Below are 26,859 nucleotides of genomic sequence, written 5' to 3'. Positions count from 1 at the left end.
ATGACATTTAATAAAAAAATTAAAACATAAATTTGATAGGTATATGTATGTGTGTGTGTGTGTGTGTGTGTATATATATATATATATATCCACTTTATTAAATTTTCCATAAACTAACAAAAAGTTTTGATTTTTCTATAAAATAACAAGTAGCTTTAATAATAACATTTCCATAATTAATAATGACTCTCCCACCCAATCTGGAAGAGATGTTGTAATGCCTTTATATGTTATATTAGGTAAATATTTTGACTTGATAAAATAAAATAACAAAATAAAACTAATTATTTAACATTGATGGGTTTTTTTAGCTTGAGGTTAACCCATAGTTTTTACCATGGTATTTGTTATGACAAAGTCTATTTAAAGGCTCGAGGAAATCCATTATGGAATATAAGACTAGTGTAACCCATTTGATATACAAATCGAATCACTCGAAACACACCCACTTGATGTAAAACATGTAAGTTTTAATCTTTTCAACTAGTTTATATTCTTTGTAACACTATTTTGTTTTTTCAACGATCCATTTATTTTTATTTGAATTGATATTAATGAATTTTATTTAATTTATGCTGGAGAGGTCTAAGGAAGAGAATTATAAATTGTACTTGTTAGTTAATTTCAAAGTCACTCTTATTCATAAAATTACAATGGTTGCATAAGATTGAAAGTATGCTTTAAAATCATAGCAATTTAGTTTTAATTTGAATTTATTTATTTCTAAAGTCATGTTTATTCATAAAAATTTAAAGGTTGCGTAAAACTAAAAATATGTTTTAAAACCATATTAAATAATCTAATAAGATAAAGATGATTATTCAATAATTAGAACTAAATCATATATTTTTTTTAATTGTTTAATTTATCAAAATAATTAGCCCCTCTAGTCTCATACCAAAGTTGATATTATACAAGGAATCTTTCTATTCATAATTTTAATTTATTTATTTCTAAAGTCGTGTTTATTCATAAAATTTTAATGGTTGTTTAAGGTTGAAAGTATGCTTTAAAATCATGACAAATGAGTTTTAATTTGAATTTATTTTATTTCTAAGTCACATTTTTCATAAAAAAAAATAAAATAAAGGTTGAGTAAAACTAAAAGTATTCTTTTAAAATCATTGTAAATAATCTAATAAGATAAAGATGATTATTCAATACTAAAATTAAATAGTAATTATAATTTATTTATTGTTATTATTTTATGTGGAATTCTATTTTTCTATAAGACTAAAAGTATTCCTTTAAAATCATTGTAAATAATCTAATAAGATAAAGATGATTATTCAATACTAGAATTAAATCATAATTATAATTTATTTATTTATTATTATTATTATTTAATTAATTAAAATAATTAGTCTCTTATGTGGAATTCAATTTTTCTCCTCCTAATGTAGTTCAGAGAATTTTTTTGTCTTAAGGAAAAGAAAAAGAGCAATAAGCTCCTCACAGTTCAAGAAATTAAACACATAGGTCAAAAATAACTTTCTATGATAAAAAATAACCTATATAATATTTTTGAGGTAATATAAAAAATAGACATATATTTTATGGTCAAACCATAATTAAAAAATGTACCAGGACAAAATGTATATTATCAAAAAGATGTTCTTATACTTACAATAAAACAAAACCAAAAAAAACATGTAATATAGGATATTTAAATGATGAGTAAAAATAAAAATCAAACATTATGCGAAAGACAAATATACCCATTAAATTTATACCCTAATTAAAAATCAAATTAAAAAATCACTTACTTTATTAATTAAAATAGATAAATAAACAAATTTATATATCAATTTCATTTTAACACATTAATTATATAAATATAAACTATACATATACACTTAAAAACACTTCTCAATTATATTATTCTAATATTAAAATTATAATATATTAAAATATATACTCAAAAGACAACTCACGATAGATATGAAACAAGAACAATTATATTATTCTAATATTAAAATTATAATATATTAAAATATATACTCAAAAGACAACTCACGATAGATATGAAACAAGAATATATACTTAAAGCCAAGTTTAAAAAAAAAAAAAACATCAAAATTATTTTAAAACGGTTTTTTTTTTTAATTTTCAAAATTATTTTAGAACTTTCTTTTTTGGGGTGTTTTTTTCTTTTAATGATTCAACCTTAGAAAAAGAAAAGCAAAAAAAACAAGCAATTCTTAATCAAAATAATCTTAATATTTTTGGATTAATAAATAGAATAATCTGGATCTCGTGTACTCCTTTTCATGGAAAAAAAGGCTAAAAGAAAGTGATTCGATATTTTCCTTTCCTAAAAGAGAAGCTAGTTCTATTTTGATAGCAAAAGGTCAGGAAGGAAGTAGCGTCCACTATATGGAGATGTTTTTCTCGAAATGCTTCAAATCTCTAAGCAGGACTGGTCCAACGGTCAACAACCGTTGCAATTTTCTTACTGAATGTTTGAAAGTGTGGAGCAGCACCGGGCCAAGGGCAGCAGTAGCCATAACTATATAAGCCTGCCATGTTTTCTCCGCTTCTGTGGCCTTTTTCATCTCTATCAACTTAATTTGAATTGTTCCCGTGGCTATTGAATTCGTGTCAATCTGTTAACAAAAATCAGCGATTATTCAATTTCCTTGTGGGGTTTCTTCTCGATTCGGCTGGGGAGGTTATAGAAAATCTCTGATTATTCAATTTCCCTGTGGGGTTTCTTCTCGACTCGGCTGGGGAGCTTACAGAAAATATCTGATTATTCAATTTCCCTGTGGGTTTTTTATTCTCTCAGTTGCATTCATGCGTCTGACTTATTATCTTTGTGTTTATTCATGCGTCTGACTTATTATCTTTGTGGGTTCGATAAAGAAAGTGATATGGGTTTGAAATATCTAGTTAGGATAAATCATATTAGATGGTGAATCATACTAGATGGTTCCAAAAATAATGTGATTAATCTGAAAAATTATTGGTATATATTTGCTGTTACAAGATTCGCCAAACATAACAAACATTCAAATCAAATTGCAGACTATTTGAGGTTATAATCAAAAGAACTTGAATTATGCCTCGTTGCAAGAGCGGAAAAAATAGTACTATAAGATCATTCAAGAAGGAGAGGAATGTCCCTCTGACAAGGAAGATCAGAGTGATCTGCAATGACCCAGATGCCACAGACCTCTCAAGTGACGATGAATTGAGTGCAGCCTCTCACAAAAGATTGATTCTCGAGAGTCACATACCGTTAAATTGCTCAGCTCGCGCAGGAAATCAGGGCAAACCCAAGTGCAAGAGGAAACCAAGAGTGCCCAACAAGAAAGCCAGAGCCTTATGCGAACCAGTCTCCAATGTAGAGTATGCTGTGAGCCGTAAATACCGTGGAGTATGGCGAAGAAAATGGGGGAAATGGGCTGCAGAGATCAAAGATCCGTCCAGAGGAGTGAGGCTGTGGCTTGGGACTTTCGACACAGCAGAAGCAGCTGCACTTGCTTATGATAATGCATCAAGGAAGTTGGGAGGACCATTAGCATTCACCAACTTTGCATACACACAAACAAAAACTACAACAACTCCATCTGAATCTGTTTCTGAATCTATTTCAGAGAGAAATTCATATGGGGATTGTTGTGCAGACTTCTCTTCAACTTGTGTACAGGATGTGGCCACGCCAGATTCATTATCATGTCCAATCATTAACCATTCAGTATTTGATGATAATTCTTATTTCATCCAAGAATTTGGGCACTTGTTTGATATGGATAATTGTGGTGTCTCGCTAACAGACTTGAATATGGATTGTCATGACCTTTTGGGTGAAGAAGATGACATTATGAACTTTTGCTGCTCCATGGACGAATCTACAACATTGCTACTGCTATCGTAAAGTGTGTACACTGTACAGTATAATCATGTTTAGGGATGAGTGACAGTGGTCAAGAGTACCTGGTAATGCAAAGTTTCTCCAGGGATGTGTGTTATTATAAATATATACTCCAGTGAATTTATTATAAATACCTGTAATATGGACTTTTGATTATATGAGTGTGATTAGTATTGTATTGATTATTGTTTTGAAATTATTATTGGATTGCTTCTGTGAGGTAGAGTGTGTTTTTATGTAAATAATGTTGTTAGTTTAATTGGATAGGAGAGGTTCTCCACAAATTGTTATTTTTTAATATGTTATTAAACTATCTTATCAAAAGATTATTAATTTAATAAAATAGTGTGTTTATCTTAAAGTTACACTTTCATACATTTATAAGAATTAAATTATTTGTTAAACTAGACATGTAAATACAATTTTGTTTATATTTGTTTACAGGGTATCAAAACTCATATGGGTTGACTTCTCTTTTAAATTATTTGTTGAACTAGACATGTAAATACAATTTTGATTTATAAAAACAATGCTTACTTTCACATTTGTTTACACGGTATGAAAACTCATATGGGTTGACTCTCTCTTGCCAAAGGGTCCCTTTTCATCTTAGTTTTCCACGTTTCTAATTCTCTATTCATAAGATCAGTATTCATAAGATCAGTGTTGGCAAGAGTAATTGTTTGTAAGTATTGATATGGTTGTTTGTAAGTATTGATATGATTTGCATGTAGCATTGTTCTATGATTTGTTTATAACCCTATGATCCACGTTTCTAATTATCTACTTATAAGATCTACTTATAATAAGATCAGTGTTGGCAAGAGCAATTGTTTGTATGTATTGATATGATTTGCACATAGTGTTATTTTATTATAAACTATTATTTGTTTATAGCGTTATGATTTTTTTGTGTCCAGTGTTGGTTTATAGGGTAAGTTGTTTTTATGTTATCTTAGAATATAGTGTTTCAATAAAGATGGTTATTTGAGGTTAAATGAGATTTAAAGAGTCTGGCGTAAATATGCTGATGCATAATTATTAAATGAATGTTGGTTTATGGAGTAAGTTGTTTTTATGTTATTTTAGAATATAGTGTTTCAACAAAGATGGTTATTTGAAGTTAAATGAGATTTAAAGAGTCTAGGGTAAATATGTTGATGCATACTTATTAAATGAATGCAAGTGCAATCTTACAGGTTGAAAGAGGAATGAGAAATGATTCATAAGGAGGAAGTTTATAGTTGGTGAGTTGTAAAGGGGACTACTATTTAACCAATGTAAATCCATTAAGCTTTGACATGGATCAAGTTTATTGAGATGGAATTAAACGCTAAAATAATTTACATTTCAATGAATGTGATCATTCTTATTGTTTGATAGATCTAGATTAAATATTGGAATAATTTGGTTTATTTAGTTCAGATGTTACTCTTGTATCAACTTCCATGTTAAACAAGGTGGTAGAGAAAGCTCACTTACTCTTAGTTATGTTTATTTTAAATAATAAGTAATTTTTAATAATTATATGACAAAGTAAATTCATCATTGCAATGACTTATTTATGAGGATAAATAATTAGATGTTTAAGGTGTTGGCTTCTCATAATAATGAAATTAGTAAATATTTCATTTTTATAATTATTATATTGGCATTTTAAATAAGTAAAGTTTTTATATTTTTATATTTTTTTCTTTTTGTAAGTTGATGTGGGGCCTTCTATTACTTCTCAAAAGGGAAGGTTTTACATGCAAGCTCCAAAAAGGAAGTAGATGGCCTCAAACCGCCCAATGGGAAACCACGTCCGTTGACCATCTGGTAGAATAATAACTTGTCTAAAATCTGTATATATGAAGCAAGTCATAAAAGGCCAAAAATAGCATAAATGTCTTTACTACCACTACTCCTAACAATGAAACTTCCAAAAACTACTAACTAGTGATTAAGAACATTATGCATCAGATGTCTTAATAGCATTCGGGTCCTTAGCATTGGATCCTGGCTGTGTAGATGGCGGAATGCACAAAATATTAGTCTCAATACATGCAAGATGACCATTCACCTGTATCATATGAAAACGAAGTTGTTGTAATTCTTGTTTGATCTCTACTCTCTCCTCAAAATGTTGGATTGGAGTTGTTGTAGTTGTAGCCATTACTTTAGCAAGTAGTACTTTCATTCACCAATCAGTGTTTTTAAACCCGGAACCAGTGATCGGACTGGTCCACCTAATGAATCGGTTTACCGACTGGAGCCAGTCTAACCGGGACTGGTTTGAACTATAACAGTCGGAAAATTACAAGCTAGAATAGAGGCATGTGAGCTGTAATCCCTTCGGTTACAATAATGGCTCTAAGCCTTAAGAAAAATAGACACAGTTCCAGAACCATTATTACAAATAGAGGTAAATTATAAAACCTTTTCCTGTATTAACAAAATTCCTCATGCATACCTGGTGAAGCCTTGCTTGAGGGATATGGATTCTGATAGGAGGAGTAGAGACTCAAAATTCTTTAGCATTTGAGCATGAAAATGTTGGTGAAACCTGACAGACAAGCACCAAAATATTAGGTTTTATCTTAAAAGATAATGTTAAAAGAAAACAAAATTTACAGAGTTTGTAGAAATTGGAATACAAACATGACCAAGCAATGAACACATCCAAACTGCACTCAAAAGCAAGGATTACAACGATAGATGAACTACGGAATAGAGGAAGGCCATTAGTCTCCATGGAAGCATCTCAAACCTAGGGTTAAGCGTGCCACCGAAGGTAAGAAGATACTATCAGAGTCATTTACCTGGAAGGAAACTCCACAGAGAACCAAAGACCAAATCTGCGTGTGGAAAATGCAACAAAAGACTGCCCTCCTCACCAAGCCAGAGCTTAGACTAGTAGGGAACCCTCTCCACCGTCCAATCTGGAGGATGTTGGAGCACATCGATGCAGCACACTTACCCACGCAAGAAGAACTAGCTGGAAATCACGAAGAAGGCTCCAGAGGCAGTGGGTCCGCAATTCGAGGGTAGTCAGCTACCCAAAGATAAGGATGTAATTAATCATTGTACCAACTATCATACTGTGTAACTCTAAGTTTAAAACGAATTCATGCGACGTGACTTACCTTAGAGCAATTAAAATGACATAAGGTTACTAGTATGTCATAGCAACGCATTGAGTAAATAACATATATCGTAGACCTTTTGATAATGCCCTTGTACTTTAAAAGAGACGAATTACATAATTTGGGCCTGTTGTTGTGAGTATATATATATATATTGAATGGTTAAATGGTAGAGAAAAATCAATGTACTGTTATGTAAATAAATAAATAAAAAATTTATTATGGGTATGTGACATGTGGTATCAGAGCACTCAAGTTACAAAACTGAGACTTCTGGAAAATAATGAATAACAACATTTGTGATGTACACAGAGGTAGAAAAGCAACCAATATGAGGAAAATGGGAACTACACCACACCAAACAGTGACTAGGACAAGACGAGCATCCTTTCAGGAGACCAATCCTGAGGTATGGGTACAATTGGGAGATGAGTCGCATAACACTAATACTGTGATATTCGAAATTGTGCAAGAGTTAAAAGATGAAATGGCTCAATTGTGGAAGATAATGAAAGGTTGATGCAGGAAGAAGAAAATATCATGAAGAGTTTGTCTAATAGACAAAATTTGTGGCAACCAATTCCCAGTCCTAAGCATGGAAACATGGCTAGCGAACAAGAATTTCATACTGAGAATGTAGAAACTGAAGGCGGCGAAGAGAATGAGGAGGAAGAATCTGGTAATGTATGAGAACACAAAAAGCAAAAGAGACAGAATTAGAACTTCAAGGAGAATTTCGGAAGATAAAACCTCCCCTCTTTGATGGTGAACAAGAGGAGACAGTGGAAGCCTGACTCATCAACATGAACAAGTATTTCCAGTTGTACGAATATGATCATAACCTAAAGTCTTGATTGGCCATATTTCAGCTGCAAGGAAAAGCCACCTTGTGGTGGGAGGAAGTAAAAACAGTTCGTGGTGTAAATGAGCAGAGCATAACTTGGGATAAATTTCAAAGATATTTTAAGGAAAAATATTTAGCTGAAATATTTTATGATGAGAAATCCAAGGAGTTTCATGACCTTCGACTATGACAAATATTTATGGATGAATTTATAACAAAATTTACTTCTTTATTGAGATATGTCCCATACATATGGGAAGAAAAGGCTAAGGTGCAGCGGTTTATCAACAACTTGCCACTATTTATGAAAGAGCACCTTGAGTTTGATAACCTGAAAACCATGGATGAAGTCATACAGAAGGATCGAATATGCTATCAACAAAACAAGTTAAAAGGGGATGGAGGTAAGAGATGGAATTGCAAAAAAGGCAGTAAATTTTCCTCCAGTAGTAAGGGGAATAAGATTATGGTCAATAAACCCCCTAAAGGGTCGGCAAATAGAAACATGAACAAAAATAAACCCAGATTCAGATTTCCTAGTGAGTCCAAGACAAATGAACAATCAGTAAGAACTGAAGTGGAGATGGCAACTAGACCCCCAGTATAGTGTTGGAGATGCGAAGGACCCCATTATGTGAAAAATTGTTCACACCACAAGGGAACCAAACAAGTGGCATAGATTCACGAAGCGTTAATGGTGGGAGAAGTGGCAAGAAGAATTCCTAAAATCAATGTTGCTCTTGAAGACCATTAGGCAGAGTAATAGTCAACCATGATAGAGTTTGAAGGTAAAATATTCGACCAAAATGTGTCTATTTTAATTGATCCAAGAGCCACCTTGAGTTACATTAGTCCCAAAATAGTAGAACAATGTTTTTTGTAGGCTGTTAAGTTTAGAATTCCTTGGTTAGTGCAATTAGCTACGGGAGCCAAAAGAAGAGTGTTGACCAAAGTCAGCAATTGTTCTTTACAAATAGCAAGTTAGTCTATTATAGCAGACTTGAATGTGTTTCCCTTGGATCGTATGATATTATAATAGGCATGGACTAGTTGGAAAAACATTGGTCCCTCATTAACTTTAAAATCAAAACTATTAACTATATGGACAAGGAAGGAAATAAGCAGGAAATTCCGGGAATAACAAGACCCTTAAAGCTGAGACTGGTGACATCTTCCCAATTGGAAAAGTGTATCCGGAAAGGATTCCAGATTTATGCAATACAAGTAGGGTACACTAACTCAAAATAAAAATTTGTCGCCTTAGAAAATATATTGGTAGCACCAAATTTTCCGGATTTACTCCTTGAAAAAATTCCAGGACTTCCTCCAAAAGGGATATAAATTTTACCATTGAATTAATTCTAGGAGCTGCTCTCGTGTCCCGAGCTCCTTATCACATGAGTATACCAGAGTTAATAGAACTAAAAATGCATAAAAGAACTTCTTGATAAAAAATATATTCGACCAAGTGTATCACCTTGGGGAACCCCGGTGCTTTTTGTGAAAAATAAGGATGGAACCATTAGATGTGCATGGATTACCGCCAGTTAAACAAGTTAACCATCAAAAACAAATATCCTCCACCTCATATAGATGAGTTGTTTAATCAAGTGGAAGGAGCAACCTTATTTTCAAAAATCGACCTCCACTCGGGTTATCATCAAATTAGAATCAAGGAAGAGGATATAGCAAAAACACCCTTTAGAACTCGATATGGGTATTACGAGTTCGTTGTGCTACCCTTCGAATTAACAAATGCACTTTCAAACTTCATGTGCCTTATTAATAGTGTATTTAGTCAATATTTGAATAAATTTATGCTAATTTTTATCGATGACATACTAATTTACTCACAGATAATAGAAGAGCATAAAGAGCATCTTTGTATTGTCCTACAAGTTTTAAGAGAACATCAGTGGTACGCTAAGTACAAAAAATGTGATTCTTTAAGGAATAAATCCAATATCTTGGCCATGTCATTACTAAGGAGGGGATAGTTGTAGACCTAGAAAAGATAAAAACCATAATGGAATGGTCAGTACCAAAAGATGTGGTTGATATAAGGTCATTTATGGGTCTAGTTGGATACTACAGGCGATTCGTTGAAGGATTTTCTAGGGTAGCATATCCTATTACCTCTCTACAAAAGAAAGGAAAGGATTTTAAGTGGAGCATGGATTGCCAAAGGAGTTTCGATCAACTTAAACATTTACTCACAACCGCGCCCATTTTAAGCATTACTGATCCAAATAAAGATTAGGTGGTTTGTATGGATGCTAGCAAAGAATGTGTGGGAGGCATATTAATGCAGGAAGGAAAAGTGGTTACTTATGAGTTTGGGAAGCTTAAGGAGCATGAGCAAAAGTATTCAGCTTATGACTTGGAGATGACAATAGTCATTCATGCATTAAAAATGTGGTGACATTACCTGATGGGTAAGAAATTTTTGTTACCAACTGATCATCATAGTTTAACAAACTATTTTAAACAACCCACTCTTAATTCTAGGCAAGCTCATTTGGTTGTTTTTTTAAGCGGATTCAACTTTGAAATTAAGCACTTGAAAGGAAAAAAGGACCGTGTCGTTGATGCCTTAAGTAGGAAAATCAACTATTTATATGAAGTATCATTTAGTGAAGTGAAGAACACATTCAGAGAGAAAATTAAGGACGCAGCAATACAGGATCCAAAATATCAATTTTTATGGCAACAAGCTAAAATTGTGAACAACAAAGAACAACAGCTTGGATATGAATTAAATCAAGAAGGTATATTAATCTATAGAGAAAGGACGTATGTACCTAACCAAAAGGTTATTAAAAAATTAATTTTAGACGAGTATCACAAAGCTCCTTATGCCAACCATCCCAGATATCAGAAATTGATTACCGTACTCAGAAAGGAATATTTTTGGCCTAGCATGAAGAAGGAGGTGGCTGAATATTTAGCATGTTGTTTGGAATGCCAACAAGTAAAAATAGAACATCGTCACCCTGCTGGTTTACTCCACCCATTGCCTATTCCCGAATGGAAATGGGAAGTTATTTCTATCAATTTTATAACAGGGTTGCCCAAATAAAAAAAGAAGAATGATTCAATAATGGTGGTATTTGATAAGCTGAGCAAATCTACTCACTTCATACCTATACAATCTATTTATAAGGCAGTTTAGATCACTAACATATTTATGCAAGCTGTTTTTAAGTTGCACAATATACCAAAAGTTATAATTTTGGGTCGTGATGTAAAATTTACATTAGCCTTCTGGAAAGCCTTGCTTGGAGGATTGGGCACTCAGCTACATTTTAGTACTTCCTACCACCCTTAGACAAATGGGTACTAAGTGAGAAAACTAAGTAGTGGATGATATTCTTCGAACTTATGTAATGCAACAACCATCTAACTGGGAGGAGTATATACAACTAGTAGAGTTTGCATGTAACAACAGTTATCAGACGTCTCTACAAATGAGTCCTTTTCAAGTGTTATACGGGTGTAGATGTAGGACTCCCTCGAATTGGGGTGGCCTAGAAGATAACTTAATGTTAGGGCTTGATATGCTAGAAAAAATGGAAGAAATGGTCAAAGGCGTACAAACTAATTTAAAGGCTGCTCAAGACTGACAAATAAATTATACTAGTCAGAAAAGGAGTTTTCGGGAATTCTGGGTGGGAGATCATGTTTATGTTCGTGTTCGAGCCAAGAAAAGTACAATACAATGGAATGGATGCACCAAATTGGCACCTTGATTTTGCGGTCCTTTTCAAATTTTAGCTCGAATTGGATCACTGGCTTCTCAACTCGCCTTACCCAACCATATTTGTGTGCATAATGTCTTTCATGTTTCTATATTAAAGAAATATATATATGACCCCAAACACATAATAAATTGGCCAGATACGCAGGTGAGTCAAAGGAGTTAAATTCTCATTGGCATATCTTATATATATGTGTACATAAAGATTGTAAAGTTGATTTATGTTTTAATATCATGAACTGACTAAAGTTTTTATTCTGGCATACAGGTTGAACCGGAAGGCAAGTTCTTGGTCGAACCAATGGGTATACTCAATTGGAGAGAAGTAATGTTGTGGAGAGGCATTATCACCCAAGTTAAATTGCAGTACCAGCACTTTAGGCCAAAGGAGGCTACCTGGGAAGATGAACGGACTATGAGGGAGATTTTTATGAAGTTATTTCCAATAGAGGAACATCGGGACGATGTTCAATCTTGGGGGGGAAGATGTGATGTCCCCCATAAATGTAAATATTTATTTACCACATTTAAACAAACTGAATACTATTAAGTTTATATAATTAGTTAATTTTGATTAAAATGCATGGAAAGTGAAATGCCAGAATGGTGGCAGTAATTATTTGATTAAAGTTACATGGGAGTGAATTATCTAAATAATGTCAATTTTACTTTCTCAAGGAAGGGATTAAGAGGAGGGAGGCATCTGAGATCTAGGAAGGAAAATTTGATATATTATTAAAAATGATTAACTGTGCTGGAAGGACAGACAGAGGCTAAAGAAGCTAAGTCTGGTTAAGACCAGATAACTGCTACTATTCAAGACAAAAGGTCTTGAGGAGAAACCCTGTGAGGGGTAGCTTAGGGGAGACTTAGGTGAAACAGAAAGGCTGGAACTGCAAGTCTCACGGTTGGGAGGCAAGACAAAACAAAAGATTAAGCTCTTGCTCAACTAACCATATAATTATATTCTAGAATCCTGAAAACTTAATCATAGAATCTATCTTACTTAATGGAGGGATGGAGATGTTTTCAAGTAAATCTATTTGTTTTTAATTACAGACTCAGTAGATAAGAAAGGAATATGTGTGATTCCTGTAGCTTGGGTAAGTAAAACAATAGTTACTGTTAATGCGTAGAATTTGTAGATGAAGAAACGATTGTATGTAACTTGATAGATAAGAAGAATGCAAACAAATACTACTACTACTCATAACAGTTAAGTTTGAGCCTATGTAACCCAGAGGATGGGGTGAGATATGTGAAATTGTTCTTAGTCTCGGAATAGGAAAACTCAAAACTCAGTAGAGCAACAGAAAGATCTTGGGTAATGACATCCCTTGGTAGAGAAAAAGGTAGGTCAAAGGGTCTCAATAACCCAATCTAACCTGAAAACGGGCAGAGATGGGATTGCATCCAACAAAAATGTTATATTTATTAAATTTCTACCAAGAAACTAAATGCATGCTAGTACCGTTTAAAAAAAAAAGACAACCTCGGTGCATTAACCATAATCATTATGAAGGACTTGTCTAGAAATAACAGTGAACAATATGATGCTAGTCAACATAAGAATTTAGCGTCGCAGTATAAGACTTAATCGAAAACAGTATTCCCAAGACTCTTAAATAACAGAGTTTTTAAGTTACGAATCCCTGGGAAGGGGTAAGAGCATAGAATACAATCGTCGATGTCACCAGTAACTAGAAAAGAAATAAAAAAATGTAAGTGTTTAAACTGAGAAGCCACCAAGTTTAACTCCAAAGATAAAGACGAGTACAAACAGAGCCCAAATTGAGGGTTTCTTCATATTCCATTAAGCCTCAGTGTCTAAACCCTAGATCCTTGACTAAACTTTTGAACTATAACAGTAAAAAAATTACAAGCTAGAATAGAGGCATAAGAACCGTAATCCCTTCAGTTAATACTGGCCCTGAGCCTTAAAAAAAATAAACACAGTTCCGAAACCATTATTACAAACAGAGGGAAATTATAAAACCCTTTCCTATATTAACAAAATTCCTCATGCATACTCGGTGAAGCCTTGCTTGAGGGATACAGATTCTAATAGGAGGAGTAAAGACTCCAAATTCTCTAGAATTTGAGCATGAAAATCCTCGTGAAACCTGACGAACAAGCACCAAAATATTAGGTTTTAGCTTAAAAGATAATTTTAAAATAAAACAAAATTTACAGAGACTATAGAAATTGGAATACAAAACTGACTAAGCAATGAACACATCCAAACTGCACTCGGAAGTAAGGATAGCAACAATACGTGAACTACGGAGTAGAGGAAGGCCCTCAGTCTCCATGGAAGCATCTCAAAACTAGAATTAAGTGTGCCACAGAAGGTAAGAAGGTATTATTAGAGTCATTTACCTGGAAGGAAACTCCACAGAGAACCAGGGACAAAAATTGTTGTGGAAAATGCAACAAAAGACTAGCCTCCTTGCCAAGCCAGAGCTTAGACCAGCAGGCAACCCTCTCCATTGTCCAATCTAGAGGATGTTGGAGCACCATCAATGCAACACACTTACCCACACAAGAATAACCAGCTGTAAATCATGAAGAAGGCTCCAATGGCAGTGGGTCCTCAATCCTAAGGCAGTCAGCTACCTAAAGATAAAGATGTAATTAATCACTGTACCAACTGTCATACTGTGTAACTCTAAGTTTAAAACTAATTCATGTGACCTGAGTTACCTTAGAGCAATTAAAATGACATAAGGTGACTAGTATGTCATATCAATGCATTAAGTAAATAACGTATATTGTAGACCTTTTGCTAACGCCCCTGTACTTTAATAGGGACGAATTACATAATTTGGGCCTATTGTTGTGAGTATATATATATATATATATATATATATATATATATATATATATAGAATGGTTAAATGGAAGAGAAAAATCAATGTATTGTTATGTAAATAAATAAATTATTATAGGCATGTGACATTAATTATTTTATAAACAATCCTTATAATAGTCTAAAAACATATTTTTCCTCCTAAAAGAGTACACTTTCAATCTAAAAAGAGTAGAATATATACATTTCCATAAATATTTTCACCTTTTTAAGGTTATGACATTTTTAAAATTTTCCGGTCATTAATGACATTTAATAAAAGAATTAAAACATAAATTTGATAGGTATATTTAAAATTTACCCATATATATATAGATAGAGAGAGAGAGAGAGAGATAGATATCCACTTTATTAAATTTTACATAAAGTAACAAAAAGTTTTGATTTTTCTATAAAATGGAAAGTAGCTTTAATAATAACTTTTTCATAATTAATAATGACTCTCCCACCCAATCTGGAAGAGATGTTGTAATTCCTTTATATGTTATATTAGGTAAATATTTTGACTCGATAAAATAAAATAAGAAAATAAAATTAATTATTTAACATTGATGGGTTTTTTTAGCTTGAGGTTTTGACCACCCATAGTTTTTACCATGGTATTTGTTATGACAAAGTCTATTTAAAGGCTCGAGGAAATCCATTATGGAATATAAGACTAGTGTAATCCATTTCACATGTCAATCGAATCAACCGCAACACACCCACTTGATGTAAAACATGTAAGTTTTAATCTTTTCTACTAGTTTATATTTTTTGTAACACTATTTTGTTTTTTCAACGATACATTTATTTTTATTTGAATTGATATAAATGAATTTTATTTAATTTATGCTGGAGAGGTCAGGAAGAGAAGTATAAATTGTACTTGTTAGTTAATTTCAAAGTCACTCTTATTCATAAAATTACAATGGTTGCATAAGCTTGAAAGTATGCTTTAAAATCATAGCAATTTAGTTTTAATTTGAATTTATTTATTTCTAAAGTCATGTTTATTCATAAAAATTTAAAGGTTGCGTAAAACTAAAAATATGTTTTAAAACCATATTAAATAATCTAATAAGATAAAGATGATTATTCAATAATTAGAACTAAATCATATATATTTTTTTAATTGTTTAATTTATCAAAATAATTAGCCCCTCTAGTGTCATATCAAAGTTGATATTATACAAGGAATCTTTCTATTCATAATTTTAATTTATTTAATGATCCGGATTATCCACAGTTTTGTGTTCATTCTGTCGACGTTTCAAACCCCACAGAGGGTCCATCATCAGGACTAATAGAATATGAACGAAAGCTTATTGAGAGAAACGACCTGGGAATAAATAAACCTAGATCCCTAATTTTTTTTATTTTTAAAGAAGCGGACACTCATATGTATGATTTCTTATTTATTTTATTTTAATTTATTATTATTTTATTCGAAGATTAATTTATTAGTTTATAATTTAATTTATTAGTTTATATTTTGATTAATTAGTTTAATTTGATTCATAATTTTTATTTATTTATTTATTTATTGTTATTTACCATATTTATTATTTATTATTTAGCCCTAGTTTTCTAATTAATCAATTAATTTATATTTCATAATCTTTAATTTATTTGTTTTATTAATAATTATTTTAGTTTAATTAATTGACTAATTATTTTATATTAAATTTTTATTAGAATCTAATTAATTAATTAAAATGGATGTAATTTAATTTAATTTAATTTAATTAGATTAAATTAAATTAATAAGCTATGATTTAATTAATTTAATAATTCTAATTTTTATTTTAAAATTAATCAAGTAATCATTTTATAATTCTTTCAATTGCTTTTATCTATTTAATTGATTAATTAATTTAAATTCAATTGAATAATTAATTCTAATTCTTCCTATTGTCTTTTATTTTATTTTTATTATTATTTAATTAATTAATTTATTTTTATTTAATAAATCAATTTTAAAAAAATCATTGATTTAATTAATTAATTCTTTTTAATCATTTTTCAAGATTTAACCTATTAAGCTATAATTGTCCAACTAATTAATAAATAAATAAATTTTTATTTTATTTTATTTAATTCCTATTTTATTTAATTAAAATAATTTTTTTTTAAATAATTTTTTTTATTAATTAATTAATTTTAATTAATTTTGATTAATTTTATTTTATTATTGTTTTTTATTTATTTTATATTAATTTTATAATTGTTATTAATCATTTGTCCAACTAATTAATAAATTAATTATTATTTATTTTAATTTATTTAATTTCTATTTTTATTTATTTAATTAAAATTAATTAATTAATTAAAATGAAATCTTGATACTATGTTTCTAAAGGACTGGAGGGGTTTATTTGTCTGATCAGGGGAAGTCAATTTCCACTAATTTCATTCCCATTGTCCCTGTTGAGGTTATGAGGAAATTTCATAATTTCAATGGCCTCTCTGATTTTTCTTTTATGATAGTTCTCCTCTCTTGCAATTATTTTAGCGTCCTCTAAACACATATGATGCTTTGTTTTGGACGAGTGTTATGCAAGGGCTGATGTACGAGATCTCTCATTCTTTATATCAGCCGCGTGCTCTTTTAGTCTTATTTTCAGAGATCGACCGGTTTCCCCAATATAACTCTTGCCACAAGAGCAGTCAATCTTGTACACACCCTTGAGTTGTTGACAATCAATGTTATCTTTTACTGACCTCATCATTTGTCTTATAGTTCCACATGTTGTAAATCATGTTATTCTTCCTTAAACTTTTTGCTGAATGGAAGGTAATCATTTCCATAACTTTCTCTCTTGTCTCTAGGAGGACACCTGGAGAGAACCTTATCGTGAGCTCTTCTTATAGCTTTCTTGATACTCCACTCTCTGTATCCAAGGTTTTTGAAGACAGAGGTTAAGTGTTCAATCTCTGCTTTTAGGTGATCAGGGTCAAAAATCTTGAAAGCCCTAACAGCTAGAGTGTTTAAGACGCCAAATTTTTGGGAAGGATGATGGTAAGAGTCAGCATGAAGATAGCTATCAGTATGGGTCTTCTTCCTATAGACCTGGTGTCCCAAAGTACCATCCTCCTTTCTACTGATCAGAACATCAAGAAAGGGGATCTTACCGTTCTCTTCAAGCTCCATAGTAAATTTGATTTCGGAAGATATAGAGTTAAGATGATTGAAGAACTTCTCCAGTTCCGCCTTACCATGAGTCCAATTCAGATTAGTGTCGTCAACAAATCTTTTCCACCATGTTGGCTTCATAGGGTATGAGTCCAGGGCTTTCCTTTCAAAGTACTCCATGTATAAGTTGGCGATGATGGACCCTCTTTGGGGTTTGAAAAGTCGACAGAATGAACACAAAACTGTGGATAATTCGGATCATACCACTACAAAAAACTTCCACAGAAGCCTAAAATCTAACATTTTAATGGTTGTTTAGGGTTGAAAGTATGCTTTAAATCATGACAAATGAGTTTTAATTTGAATTTTTTTATTTCTAAGTCACATTTTTCATAAAATAAAATAAAATAAAGGTTGAGTAAAACTGAAAGTATTCTTTTAAAATCATTGTAAATAATCTAATAAGATAAAGATGATTATTCAATACTAAAATTAAATCATAATTATAATTTATTTATTGTTATTATTTAATTAATTAAAATAATTAATCTCTTATGTGGAATTCTATTTTTCTGTAAGACTAAAAGTATTCCTTTAAAATCATTGTAAATAATCTAATAAGATAAAGATGATTATTCAATACTAGAATTAAATCATAATTATAATTTATTTATTTATTATTATTATTTATTTAATTAAAATAATTAGTCTCTTATGTGGAATTCAATTTTTCTCCTCCTAATGTAGTTCACAGAATTTTCTGTCTTAAGGAAAAGAAAAAGAGCAATAAGCTCCTCACAATTCAAGAAATTAAACACATAGGTCAAAATTAACTTTCTATGATAAAAAAATAACCTATATAATATTTTTGAGGTAATATAAAAGATAGACATATATTTTATGGTCAAACCATAATTAAAAAATGTACAAGGACAAAATGTATATTATCAAAAAAATGTTCTTATACTTACAATAAAACAAAACAAAAAAACATATAATACATGATATTTAAATGATGAGTAAAAATAAAAATAAAAAATTATATGAAGAACAAATATACCCGTCAAATTTATACCCTAATTAAAAATCAAATTAAAAATTCGCTTATTTTATTAATTAAAATAAATAAATAAACAAATTTATATATCAATTTCATTTTAACACATTAATTATATAAATATAAACTATACATATACACTTAAAAACACTTCTCAATTATATTATTATAATATTAAAATCATAATATATTAACATATATACTCGAAGACAACTCACGATGGATATGAAACAAGAATATATACTTAAAGCCAAGTTAGTTAAAAAAAAAAAAAAATCAAAATTATTTTAAAACGGTTTTTTTTTTCTAATTTTCAAAATTATTTTAGAACTTTCTTTTTTGGGGCGTTTTATTCTTTTAATGATTCAACTAAAAAAACAAAAAAAAAACAAACAATTCTTAATCAAAATAATCTTAATATTTTTGGATTAATAAATAGAATAATCTGGATCTCGTGTACTCCTTTTCATGGAAAAAAAAGCTAAAAGAAAGTGATTCGATATTTTCCTTTCCTAAACGAGAAGCTAGTGCTATTTTGATAGCAAAAGGTCAGGAAGGAAGTAGTGTCCACTATTTGGAGATGTTTTTCTCAAAATGCTTCAAACCTCTAAGCAGGACTGGTCCAACGGTCAACAACCGTTGCAATTTTCTTACTGAATGTTTGAAAGCGTGGAGCAGCACCGGACCAAGGGCAGTAGTAGCCATAACTATATAAGCCTGCCATGTTTTCTCCGCTTCTGTGGCCTTTTTCATCTCTATCAACTTAATTTGAATTGCTCCCGTGGCTATTGAATTCGTGTCAATCTGTTAACAAAACTCAGCGATTATTCAATTTCCCTGTGGGGTTTCTTCTCGATTCGGCTGGGGAGCTTATAGAAAATCTCTGATTATTCAATTTCCCTGTGGGGTTTCTTCTCGACTCGGCTGGGGAGCTTACAGAAAATATCTGATCATTCAATTTCCCTGTGGGTTTTTTATTCTCTAAGTTGCATTCATGCGTCTGACTTATTATCTTTGTGGGCTCGATAAATATGGGTTTGAATTTTGAAATATTCTAATAAAGATGAATCATATTAGATGGTTTCAAAAATAATGTGATTAATCTGAAAGATTATTAGTATATATTTACTGTTCGCAAAACCTAACAAAAATTTCAATCAAATTAGAGATTATTTGAGTTATAATCAAAGAACTTGAATTAGAGATTATTTGAGTTATAATCAAAGAACTTGAATTATGCCTCGTGGCAAGAACGGAAAAAATAGTACTATAAGATCATTCAAGAAGGAGAGGAATGTCTCTCTGACAAGGAAGATCAGAGTGATCTGCAATGACCCAGATGCCACAGACCTCTCAAGTGACGATGAATTGAGTGCAGCCTCTCACAAAAGATTGGTTCTCGAGAGTCACATACCGTTAAATTGCTCAGCTCGCGCAGGAAATCAGGGCAAACCCAAGTGCAAGAGGAAACCAAGAGTGCCCAACAAGAAAGCCAGAGCCTTATGCGAACCAGTCTCCAATGTAGAGTATGCTGTGAGCCGTAAATACCGTGGAGTATGGCGAAGAAAATGGGGGAAATGGGCTGCAGAGATCAAAGATCCGTCCAGAGGAGTGAGGCTGTGGCTTGGGACTTTCGACACAGCAGAAGCAGCTGCACTGGCTTATGATAATGCATCAAGGAAGTTGGGAGGACCATTAGCATTCACCAACTTTGCATACACACAAACAAAAACTACAACAACTCCATCTGAATCTGTTTCTGAATCTCACATTTCAGAGAGAAATTCATATGGGGATTGTTGTGCAGACTTTTCTTCAACTTGTCTACAGGATGTGGCCACGCCAGATTCACTATCATGTCCAATCATTAACCATTCAATATTTGATGATAATTCTTATTTCATCCAAGAATTTGGACACTCGTTTGATATGGATAATTGTGGTGTCTCGCTAACAGACTTGAATATGGATTGTCATGACCTTTTGGGTGAAGAAGATGACATTATGAACTTTTGCTGCTCCATGGACGAATCTACGACATTGCTACTGCTATCGTAAAGTATGTACACTGTAAATAATGTTAGTTTAATTGGATAGGAGAGGTTCTCCACAAATTGTTATTTTTTAATATGCTATAAAAATATCTTATCAAAAGATTATTAATTTACTAAAATAGTGTGTTTATCTTAAATTACACTTTCATACATTTATAAGAATTAAATTATAAGAATTAAATTACACTTTCATACATTTATAAGAATTAAATTATTTGTTAAACTAGATATGTAAATACAATTTTGATTTATAAAAGCAATGTTTACTTTCACATTTGTTTACACGGTTTCAAAACTCATATGGGTTGACTCTCTCTTTTAAATTATTTGTTGAACTAGACATGTAAATACAATTTTGATTTATAAAAACAATGTTTACTTTCACATTTGTTTACACGGTATCAAAACTCATATGGGTTGACTCTCTCTGGCCAAAGGGTCCCTTTTCATCTTAGTTTTCCACGTTTCTAATTTTCTATTTATAAGATCAGTGTTGGCAAGAGTAATTGTTTGTAAGTATTGATATGGTTGTTTGTAAGTATTGATATGATTTGCATGTAGCATTGTTCTATGATTTGTTTATAACCCTATGATCCACGTTTCTAATTATCTACTTATAAGATCTAGTTATAATAAGATCAGTGTTGGCAAGAGTAATTGTTTGTATGTATTGATATGATTTGCACATAGTGTTATTTTATTATTTGTTTATAGCGTTATGATTTTTTGTGTCCACTGTTGGTTTATAGAGTAAGTTGTTTTTATGTTATCTTAGAATATAATGTTTCAATAAAGATGGTTATTTGAGGTTAAATGAGATTTAAAGAGTCTGGCGTAAATATGTTGATGCATAATTATTAAATGAATGTTGGTTTATGGAGTAAGTTGTTTTTATGTTATTTTAGAATATAATGTTTCAACAAAGATGGTTATTTGAAGTTAAATGAGATTTAAAGAGTCTAGGGTAAATATGTGTTGGTTCAGGTGCACATCAAAATTAAATAAACACAGAATTAACACAGCAGAACAATCAAGCACATAGGAGACAATTTTTAACGTGGTTCTCCCAACCAATCTGGGCTACGTCCACCAAACATAGGCATCAGGAGTTTATTAATCAAATTGGAGATTACATCAAGAAATCCTCACAAAACTCTCACACTCTAAGCAAACCATCCGAATGGTTGCCTGTTATATAGCCCAGAGAATCTAACAGCCTCATTAATTCCCTCACATCAAATATAGAAGGCATTAACTCCCTCCCAACAACCTGGAGTTAATCTAGGACCTGAATTCCTATTGTTGTCACCAGCTGAGATTTTTTCCTATTTCATTACAAACAGAAAATCTCAACAATCTCCACCTTGACAATAATTCGCCTGATGCCCTGTTATTATTATTTTATCTTTTCTGCAAGCCAAGAGAAGCCAAACACCAGCGTAGCTTCTCCAACAAAACTAGTTTCGTGAACATGTCTGCACAGTTCTCTTTTGTATGCACCTTTTCAAGAGAAACTCCCCTTTCAGTGATAACCTGTCTTACAAAATGATATTTGATTGGAATATGCTTTGATTTACTATGATAGGCCGGATTCTTAGCCAAATGTATTGCACTTTGACTATCACAAAGCAACCTGATGTTGTCCTGTAACCTACCAAACTCACCAAGCAAACCTTTCAACCAAACCGCCTCTTTGCAAGCATGAGAAGCAGCAATGTATTCTGCTTCAGTAGTGGATAAAGCAACAATATTCTGTAGCTTTGACATCCAGCTTATAGCTCCACCTGCAAGAGTAAAGACGTACCCTGAAGTTGATCTTCTCTTATCCAAATCACCTGCAAAATCGGCATCAACATATCCGCAAACAAATTCACTACTCTTATTGTAAGAAATACAATAACTACTTGTGCCTTTCAAGTACCGAAGCACCCATTTCACTGCTGACCAGTGCTCTTTACCCGGATTTGCCATGTACCTGCTGACAACCCCAACTGCATGAGAAATATCTGGTCGCGTACACACCATCGCATACATCAAACATCCTACTACATTGGCATAAGGAATTTGAGACATATAATCCTTTTCTTCATCTGTATTAGGACATAAACTCGAAGAAAGCTTAAAATGGGAAGCTAAAGGGACTGACATAGGCTTCACATTATTCATACCAAACCTCAAAAGTATTTTCTCAACATACTTCTGTTGTGAAAGCCACAGCTTACCATTTCTCCTGTCTCTGAAAATCTCCATGCCCAAAATCTGTCTTGCCGCTCCTAGATCTTTCATATCAAACGTCCTTGCCATCTGAGTCTTCAACCTGTTGATTTCTTCAATGATTTTGCTTGCTAAAAGCATATCATCAACATATAACACTAAGATAATGAACATGCCATTATTCAACTGTTTAAAATAAACACAATGATCATATTCACTTCTAACATATTTCTGACTCAACATGAAAGAATCAAACTTCTTATACCACTGCCGAGGTGACTGCTTCAGGCCATATAATGACTTCTTGAGCCTGCAGACAAATTTCGCATTGCGATGCTGAACAAACCCTTCCGGTTGTTCCATATATATTTCCTCATCTAAATCACCATGTAGAAATGCAGTCTTAACATCTAACTGCTGCAACTCCAAATCAAACAAAGCCACTAATGCTAACACAATTCTAATTGAAACAATTTTAACCACCGGTGAAAATATCTCATGAAAGTCTATGCCAGCTTTCTGAGAAAACCCTTTTGCAACGAGTCTCGCTTTGTACCTGTCTTCCGTACGACGCTGTAGGGGCTGGACCCCAAACATCTGAATGAATATAATCAAGTATCCCTTTACTAGTATGTTTGCCTGTTTTAAACTTTTGTTTACTTTGTTTACCAAACAGACAATGTTTACAGAAATCCAATTTTCCAGATCTTAGATTAGGAAGTAACTTTCGGTCAGCCAAAATTTTCAATCCTCTTTCACTCATATGCCCCAATCTTTGATGCCATAAGTGAATGGAACTACTGTCATGTTCAGACACAGACACATGATCTGACCCAGTTCTAACTTCTAACTGAAATAGATTTCCTACTTTCTTAGCTTTCATAACTAGTAAGATGCCTTTGTAAATTTTCATAACTCCACCTTGAATTACAGTTTTATATCCATTCGTATCCAGTGCTCCTAATGAAATTAGATTTTTCCTTAGATCTGGTACATGTCTCACATCAGTTCATATTTTGGTTGTGCCATCAAACATTTGTAGTTGTACACTTCCTATTCCAACAATACTGCAAGTGACATCATTACCCATGTACACGACTCCATCATCAACTGATTTATATGTTTTAAACCAATCTTTATGAATACACATGTGGTTAGATGCCCCGGAATCTAACAACCAATGTTGATCATGTTTTGAAACATTAACAGACAATACCTCATCACTCATACCTGAACCTGTATCTGTGGTGTTGGCTTCCTTCTTTTCTGTCGAAGAGCCTTCTTTAGCAGCCTGCTTTCGTTTCCAGCAATCCTTTTTCAGATGTCCAGCCTTGCCACAATGCCAACACTTCATCTTTGGCTTCTTTCCTTTGGACTTTGAGCGAGAGTCGCTATGCTTTCCCCCGGAGTGTCTCTCTCTTGAGCGACCTCTGGCCATCATTACCTCTGATGTAGAGGTGTCTGCATTCGACCTCTTCCTCGTCTCTTCAGCCAACAAGGCTCCAACAACATCATCAAACTCAAGAATTTCTGATGTACTAAAGCTTATGGAAGTAACAAAGTGATCCCAGGATTCAGGCAAAGAACATAATAAAGTTATTGCCTTATCCTCTGAATCAAATTTCACATCTAGACTGTCTAATTGCACCAACAAGGTATTAAAAACATTCAGGTGATCAGCAATTGAGGTACCTTCTTTCATCCGCAAACTGTAAAGCTGCCGTTTCAGAAGAATCCGATTTGTCAAAGATTTCGTCATATAGAGCTTCTCAAGCTTCGACCACAAGCCTGCGGCGGTTTTCTCTGACACAATGTTGAACAGAACATCGTCCGCCAGACATAATTGAATTGCGCTCAGAGCTCTATCATCCATCTCATCCCATTCATCCTCCGTCATGGAAGGAGGCCTTTTATTTTTCCCCAACAGTGCTTTTGCCACACCTTGTTGAACCAACAGATCGTGCATCTTGACCTTCCAGATCTCGAAATTATTTTTCCCATTAAATTTCTCTATTTCAAAACGGGCACTTTGAGTTTTGGCCATCTTGTATCAGCAAAAAACACAATAATCTCCAATATCCAAAAAACAAAAATTGCCTATGCCTTTAAAACAAAATATCTTCCCTTCACACAAAAAAATTTCTGCCTATGTCTTTGTACCTTTGCCTTTAAAAATTTTCATTTGCTGGGCAAGTTACATTTATTTCAGATCACCGCCAAAAATAAAAAACCAACAAACAAAATGTTTTGTTTTCTTAGCTTCTGGCTCACACAAATATTCATGCGCACAGGTAGAATGTTATCTTTGCTACAACGTGCACCTACACCAGCGTAGTCAGCACGCAGGCGGTCTCCAAATTTCCTTGTTTAGAGAATAGATATTCTTTGATAAGGTTTATAAAACTTCCTCTGTAGATATATGCGCCCTGGACTTTTAATGCTGATCAGATTTAACACTTAACCCGTGAGGTTCAATGCCACTCACGCAGAAATTGGGTGGTTTTGTTAAAACAATAGTCCTCGGTTGCAATCAAAAAAATAATTCAATTGAATGACATTCGGGCTTTTAAAAAAACACGCGCAGTACCAATATATATCAAATCCGTTGGCTTTTAAAAAACACGCGCAGTACCAATATATATCAATGTATATTCACACCGTCTCTGCACGATTTGAAAAAATCAACGCACCACAAAGTTTATAAAAAACATACCAGCAATCTGTTTCAAATGAATTTTCTGATTTTAATGAAGGGATGTTCACTTCCCTCACCAATTCCCTCTGGCTGCGGCTCCTTTCGTTTACAAACAGCAGCCAGACGCCTTTACGCCAATGCTCAGCCACGATATACCTCCAACGCAGCAATCAACAGCACCAGCGATGTTCATTTCAACGCTCCAGCAACCAGAGGAAAAATTCTCCACGCCAGCAACAGCAGCGCTCCAGCAACACCTGCGCTCTACCTCCAAATAGTGCAGCTCCAGCACAGACAGCGCTCCAGGCAGCACCTCCAACATGCTCTGATACCAATTGTTGGTTCAGGTGCACAGCAAAATTAAATAAACACAGAATTAACACAGCAGAACAATCAAGCACATAGGAGACAATTTTTAACGTGGTTCACCCAACCAATCTGGGCTACGTCCACCAAACATAGGCATCAGGAGTTTATTAATCAAATTGGAGATTACATCAAGAAATCCTCACAAAACTCTCACACTCTAAGCAAACCATCCGAATGGTTGTCTGTTATATAGCCCAGAGAATCTAACAGCCTCATTAATTCCCTCACATCAAATATAGGAGGCATTAACTCCCTCCCAACAACCTGGAGTTAATCTAGGACCTGAATTCCTATTGTTGTCACCAGCTGAGATTTTTTCCTATTTCATTACAAACAGAAAATCTCAATAATATGTTGATGCATACTTATTAAATGAATGCAAATGCAATCTTACAGGTTAAAAGAGGAATGAGAAATGATTCATAAGGAGGAAGTTTATAGTTGGTGAGTTGTAAAGGGGACTACTATTTAACCAATATAAATACATTAAGCTTTGACATGGATCAAGTTTATTAAGATGGAATTAAACGATAAAATAATTTACATTTCAATGAATGTGATCATTCTTATTGTTTGATAGATCTAGATTAAATATTGGCATAATTTGGTTTATTTAGTTCAGATGTTACTCTTGTATCAACTTCCATGTTAAACAAGGTGGTAGAGAAAGCTCACCTACTCTTAGTTATGTTTATTTTAAATAATAAGTAATTTTTAATAATTATATGACAAAGTAAATTCATCATTGCAATGACTTATTTATGAGGATAGATAATTAGATGTTTAAGGTGTTGGCTTCTCATAATAATGAAATTAGTAAATATTTCATTTTTATAATTATTATATTGGCATTTTAAATAAGTAAAGTTTTTATATTTTTATA

General features: G+C 32.6%; 2 protein-coding genes across 2 annotated transcripts; both read left to right on the top strand.

Moving 5' to 3' along the window:
• The first annotated feature begins 3,061 nt into the window (after positions 1-3,061).
• On the top strand, positions 3,062-3,880 carry LOC149202191 (ethylene-responsive transcription factor CRF1-like). Its single transcript, XM_089401514.1, has one exon. It carries the CDS (start codon positions 3,062-3,064, stop codon positions 3,878-3,880), a length of 819 nt encoding a protein of 272 aa, XP_089257640.1.
• Positions 3,881-19,880: 16,000 nt separating this feature from the next.
• LOC149202190 (ethylene-responsive transcription factor CRF2-like) lies at positions 19,881-20,702 on the top strand. The gene has a single exon (XM_089401513.1). It carries the CDS (start codon positions 19,881-19,883, stop codon positions 20,700-20,702), a length of 822 nt encoding a protein of 273 aa, XP_089257639.1.
• Positions 20,703-26,859: the final 6,157 nt, after the last annotated feature.

This window comes from Pinus tabuliformis, chromosome 2_1 (assembly GCF_031772625.1).
Source record: "Pinus tabuliformis cultivar Carrire ecotype Pingquan chromosome 2_1, CPIR1, whole genome shotgun sequence".
In the NCBI taxonomy this organism is placed as follows: domain Eukaryota; kingdom Viridiplantae; phylum Streptophyta; class Pinopsida; order Pinales; family Pinaceae; genus Pinus; species Pinus tabuliformis.
This window is presented reverse-complemented; position numbering and strand designations above follow the sequence as displayed.

Bases quoted from the DNA above. Each gene is read 5' to 3' on its own strand.
- LOC149202190 (XM_089401513.1), top strand. From the start codon at position 19,881: ATGCCTCGTGGCAAGAACGGAAAAAATAGTACTATAAGATCATTCAAG.
- LOC149202191 (XM_089401514.1), top strand. From the start codon at position 3,062: ATGCCTCGTTGCAAGAGCGGAAAAAATAGTACTATAAGATCATTCAAG.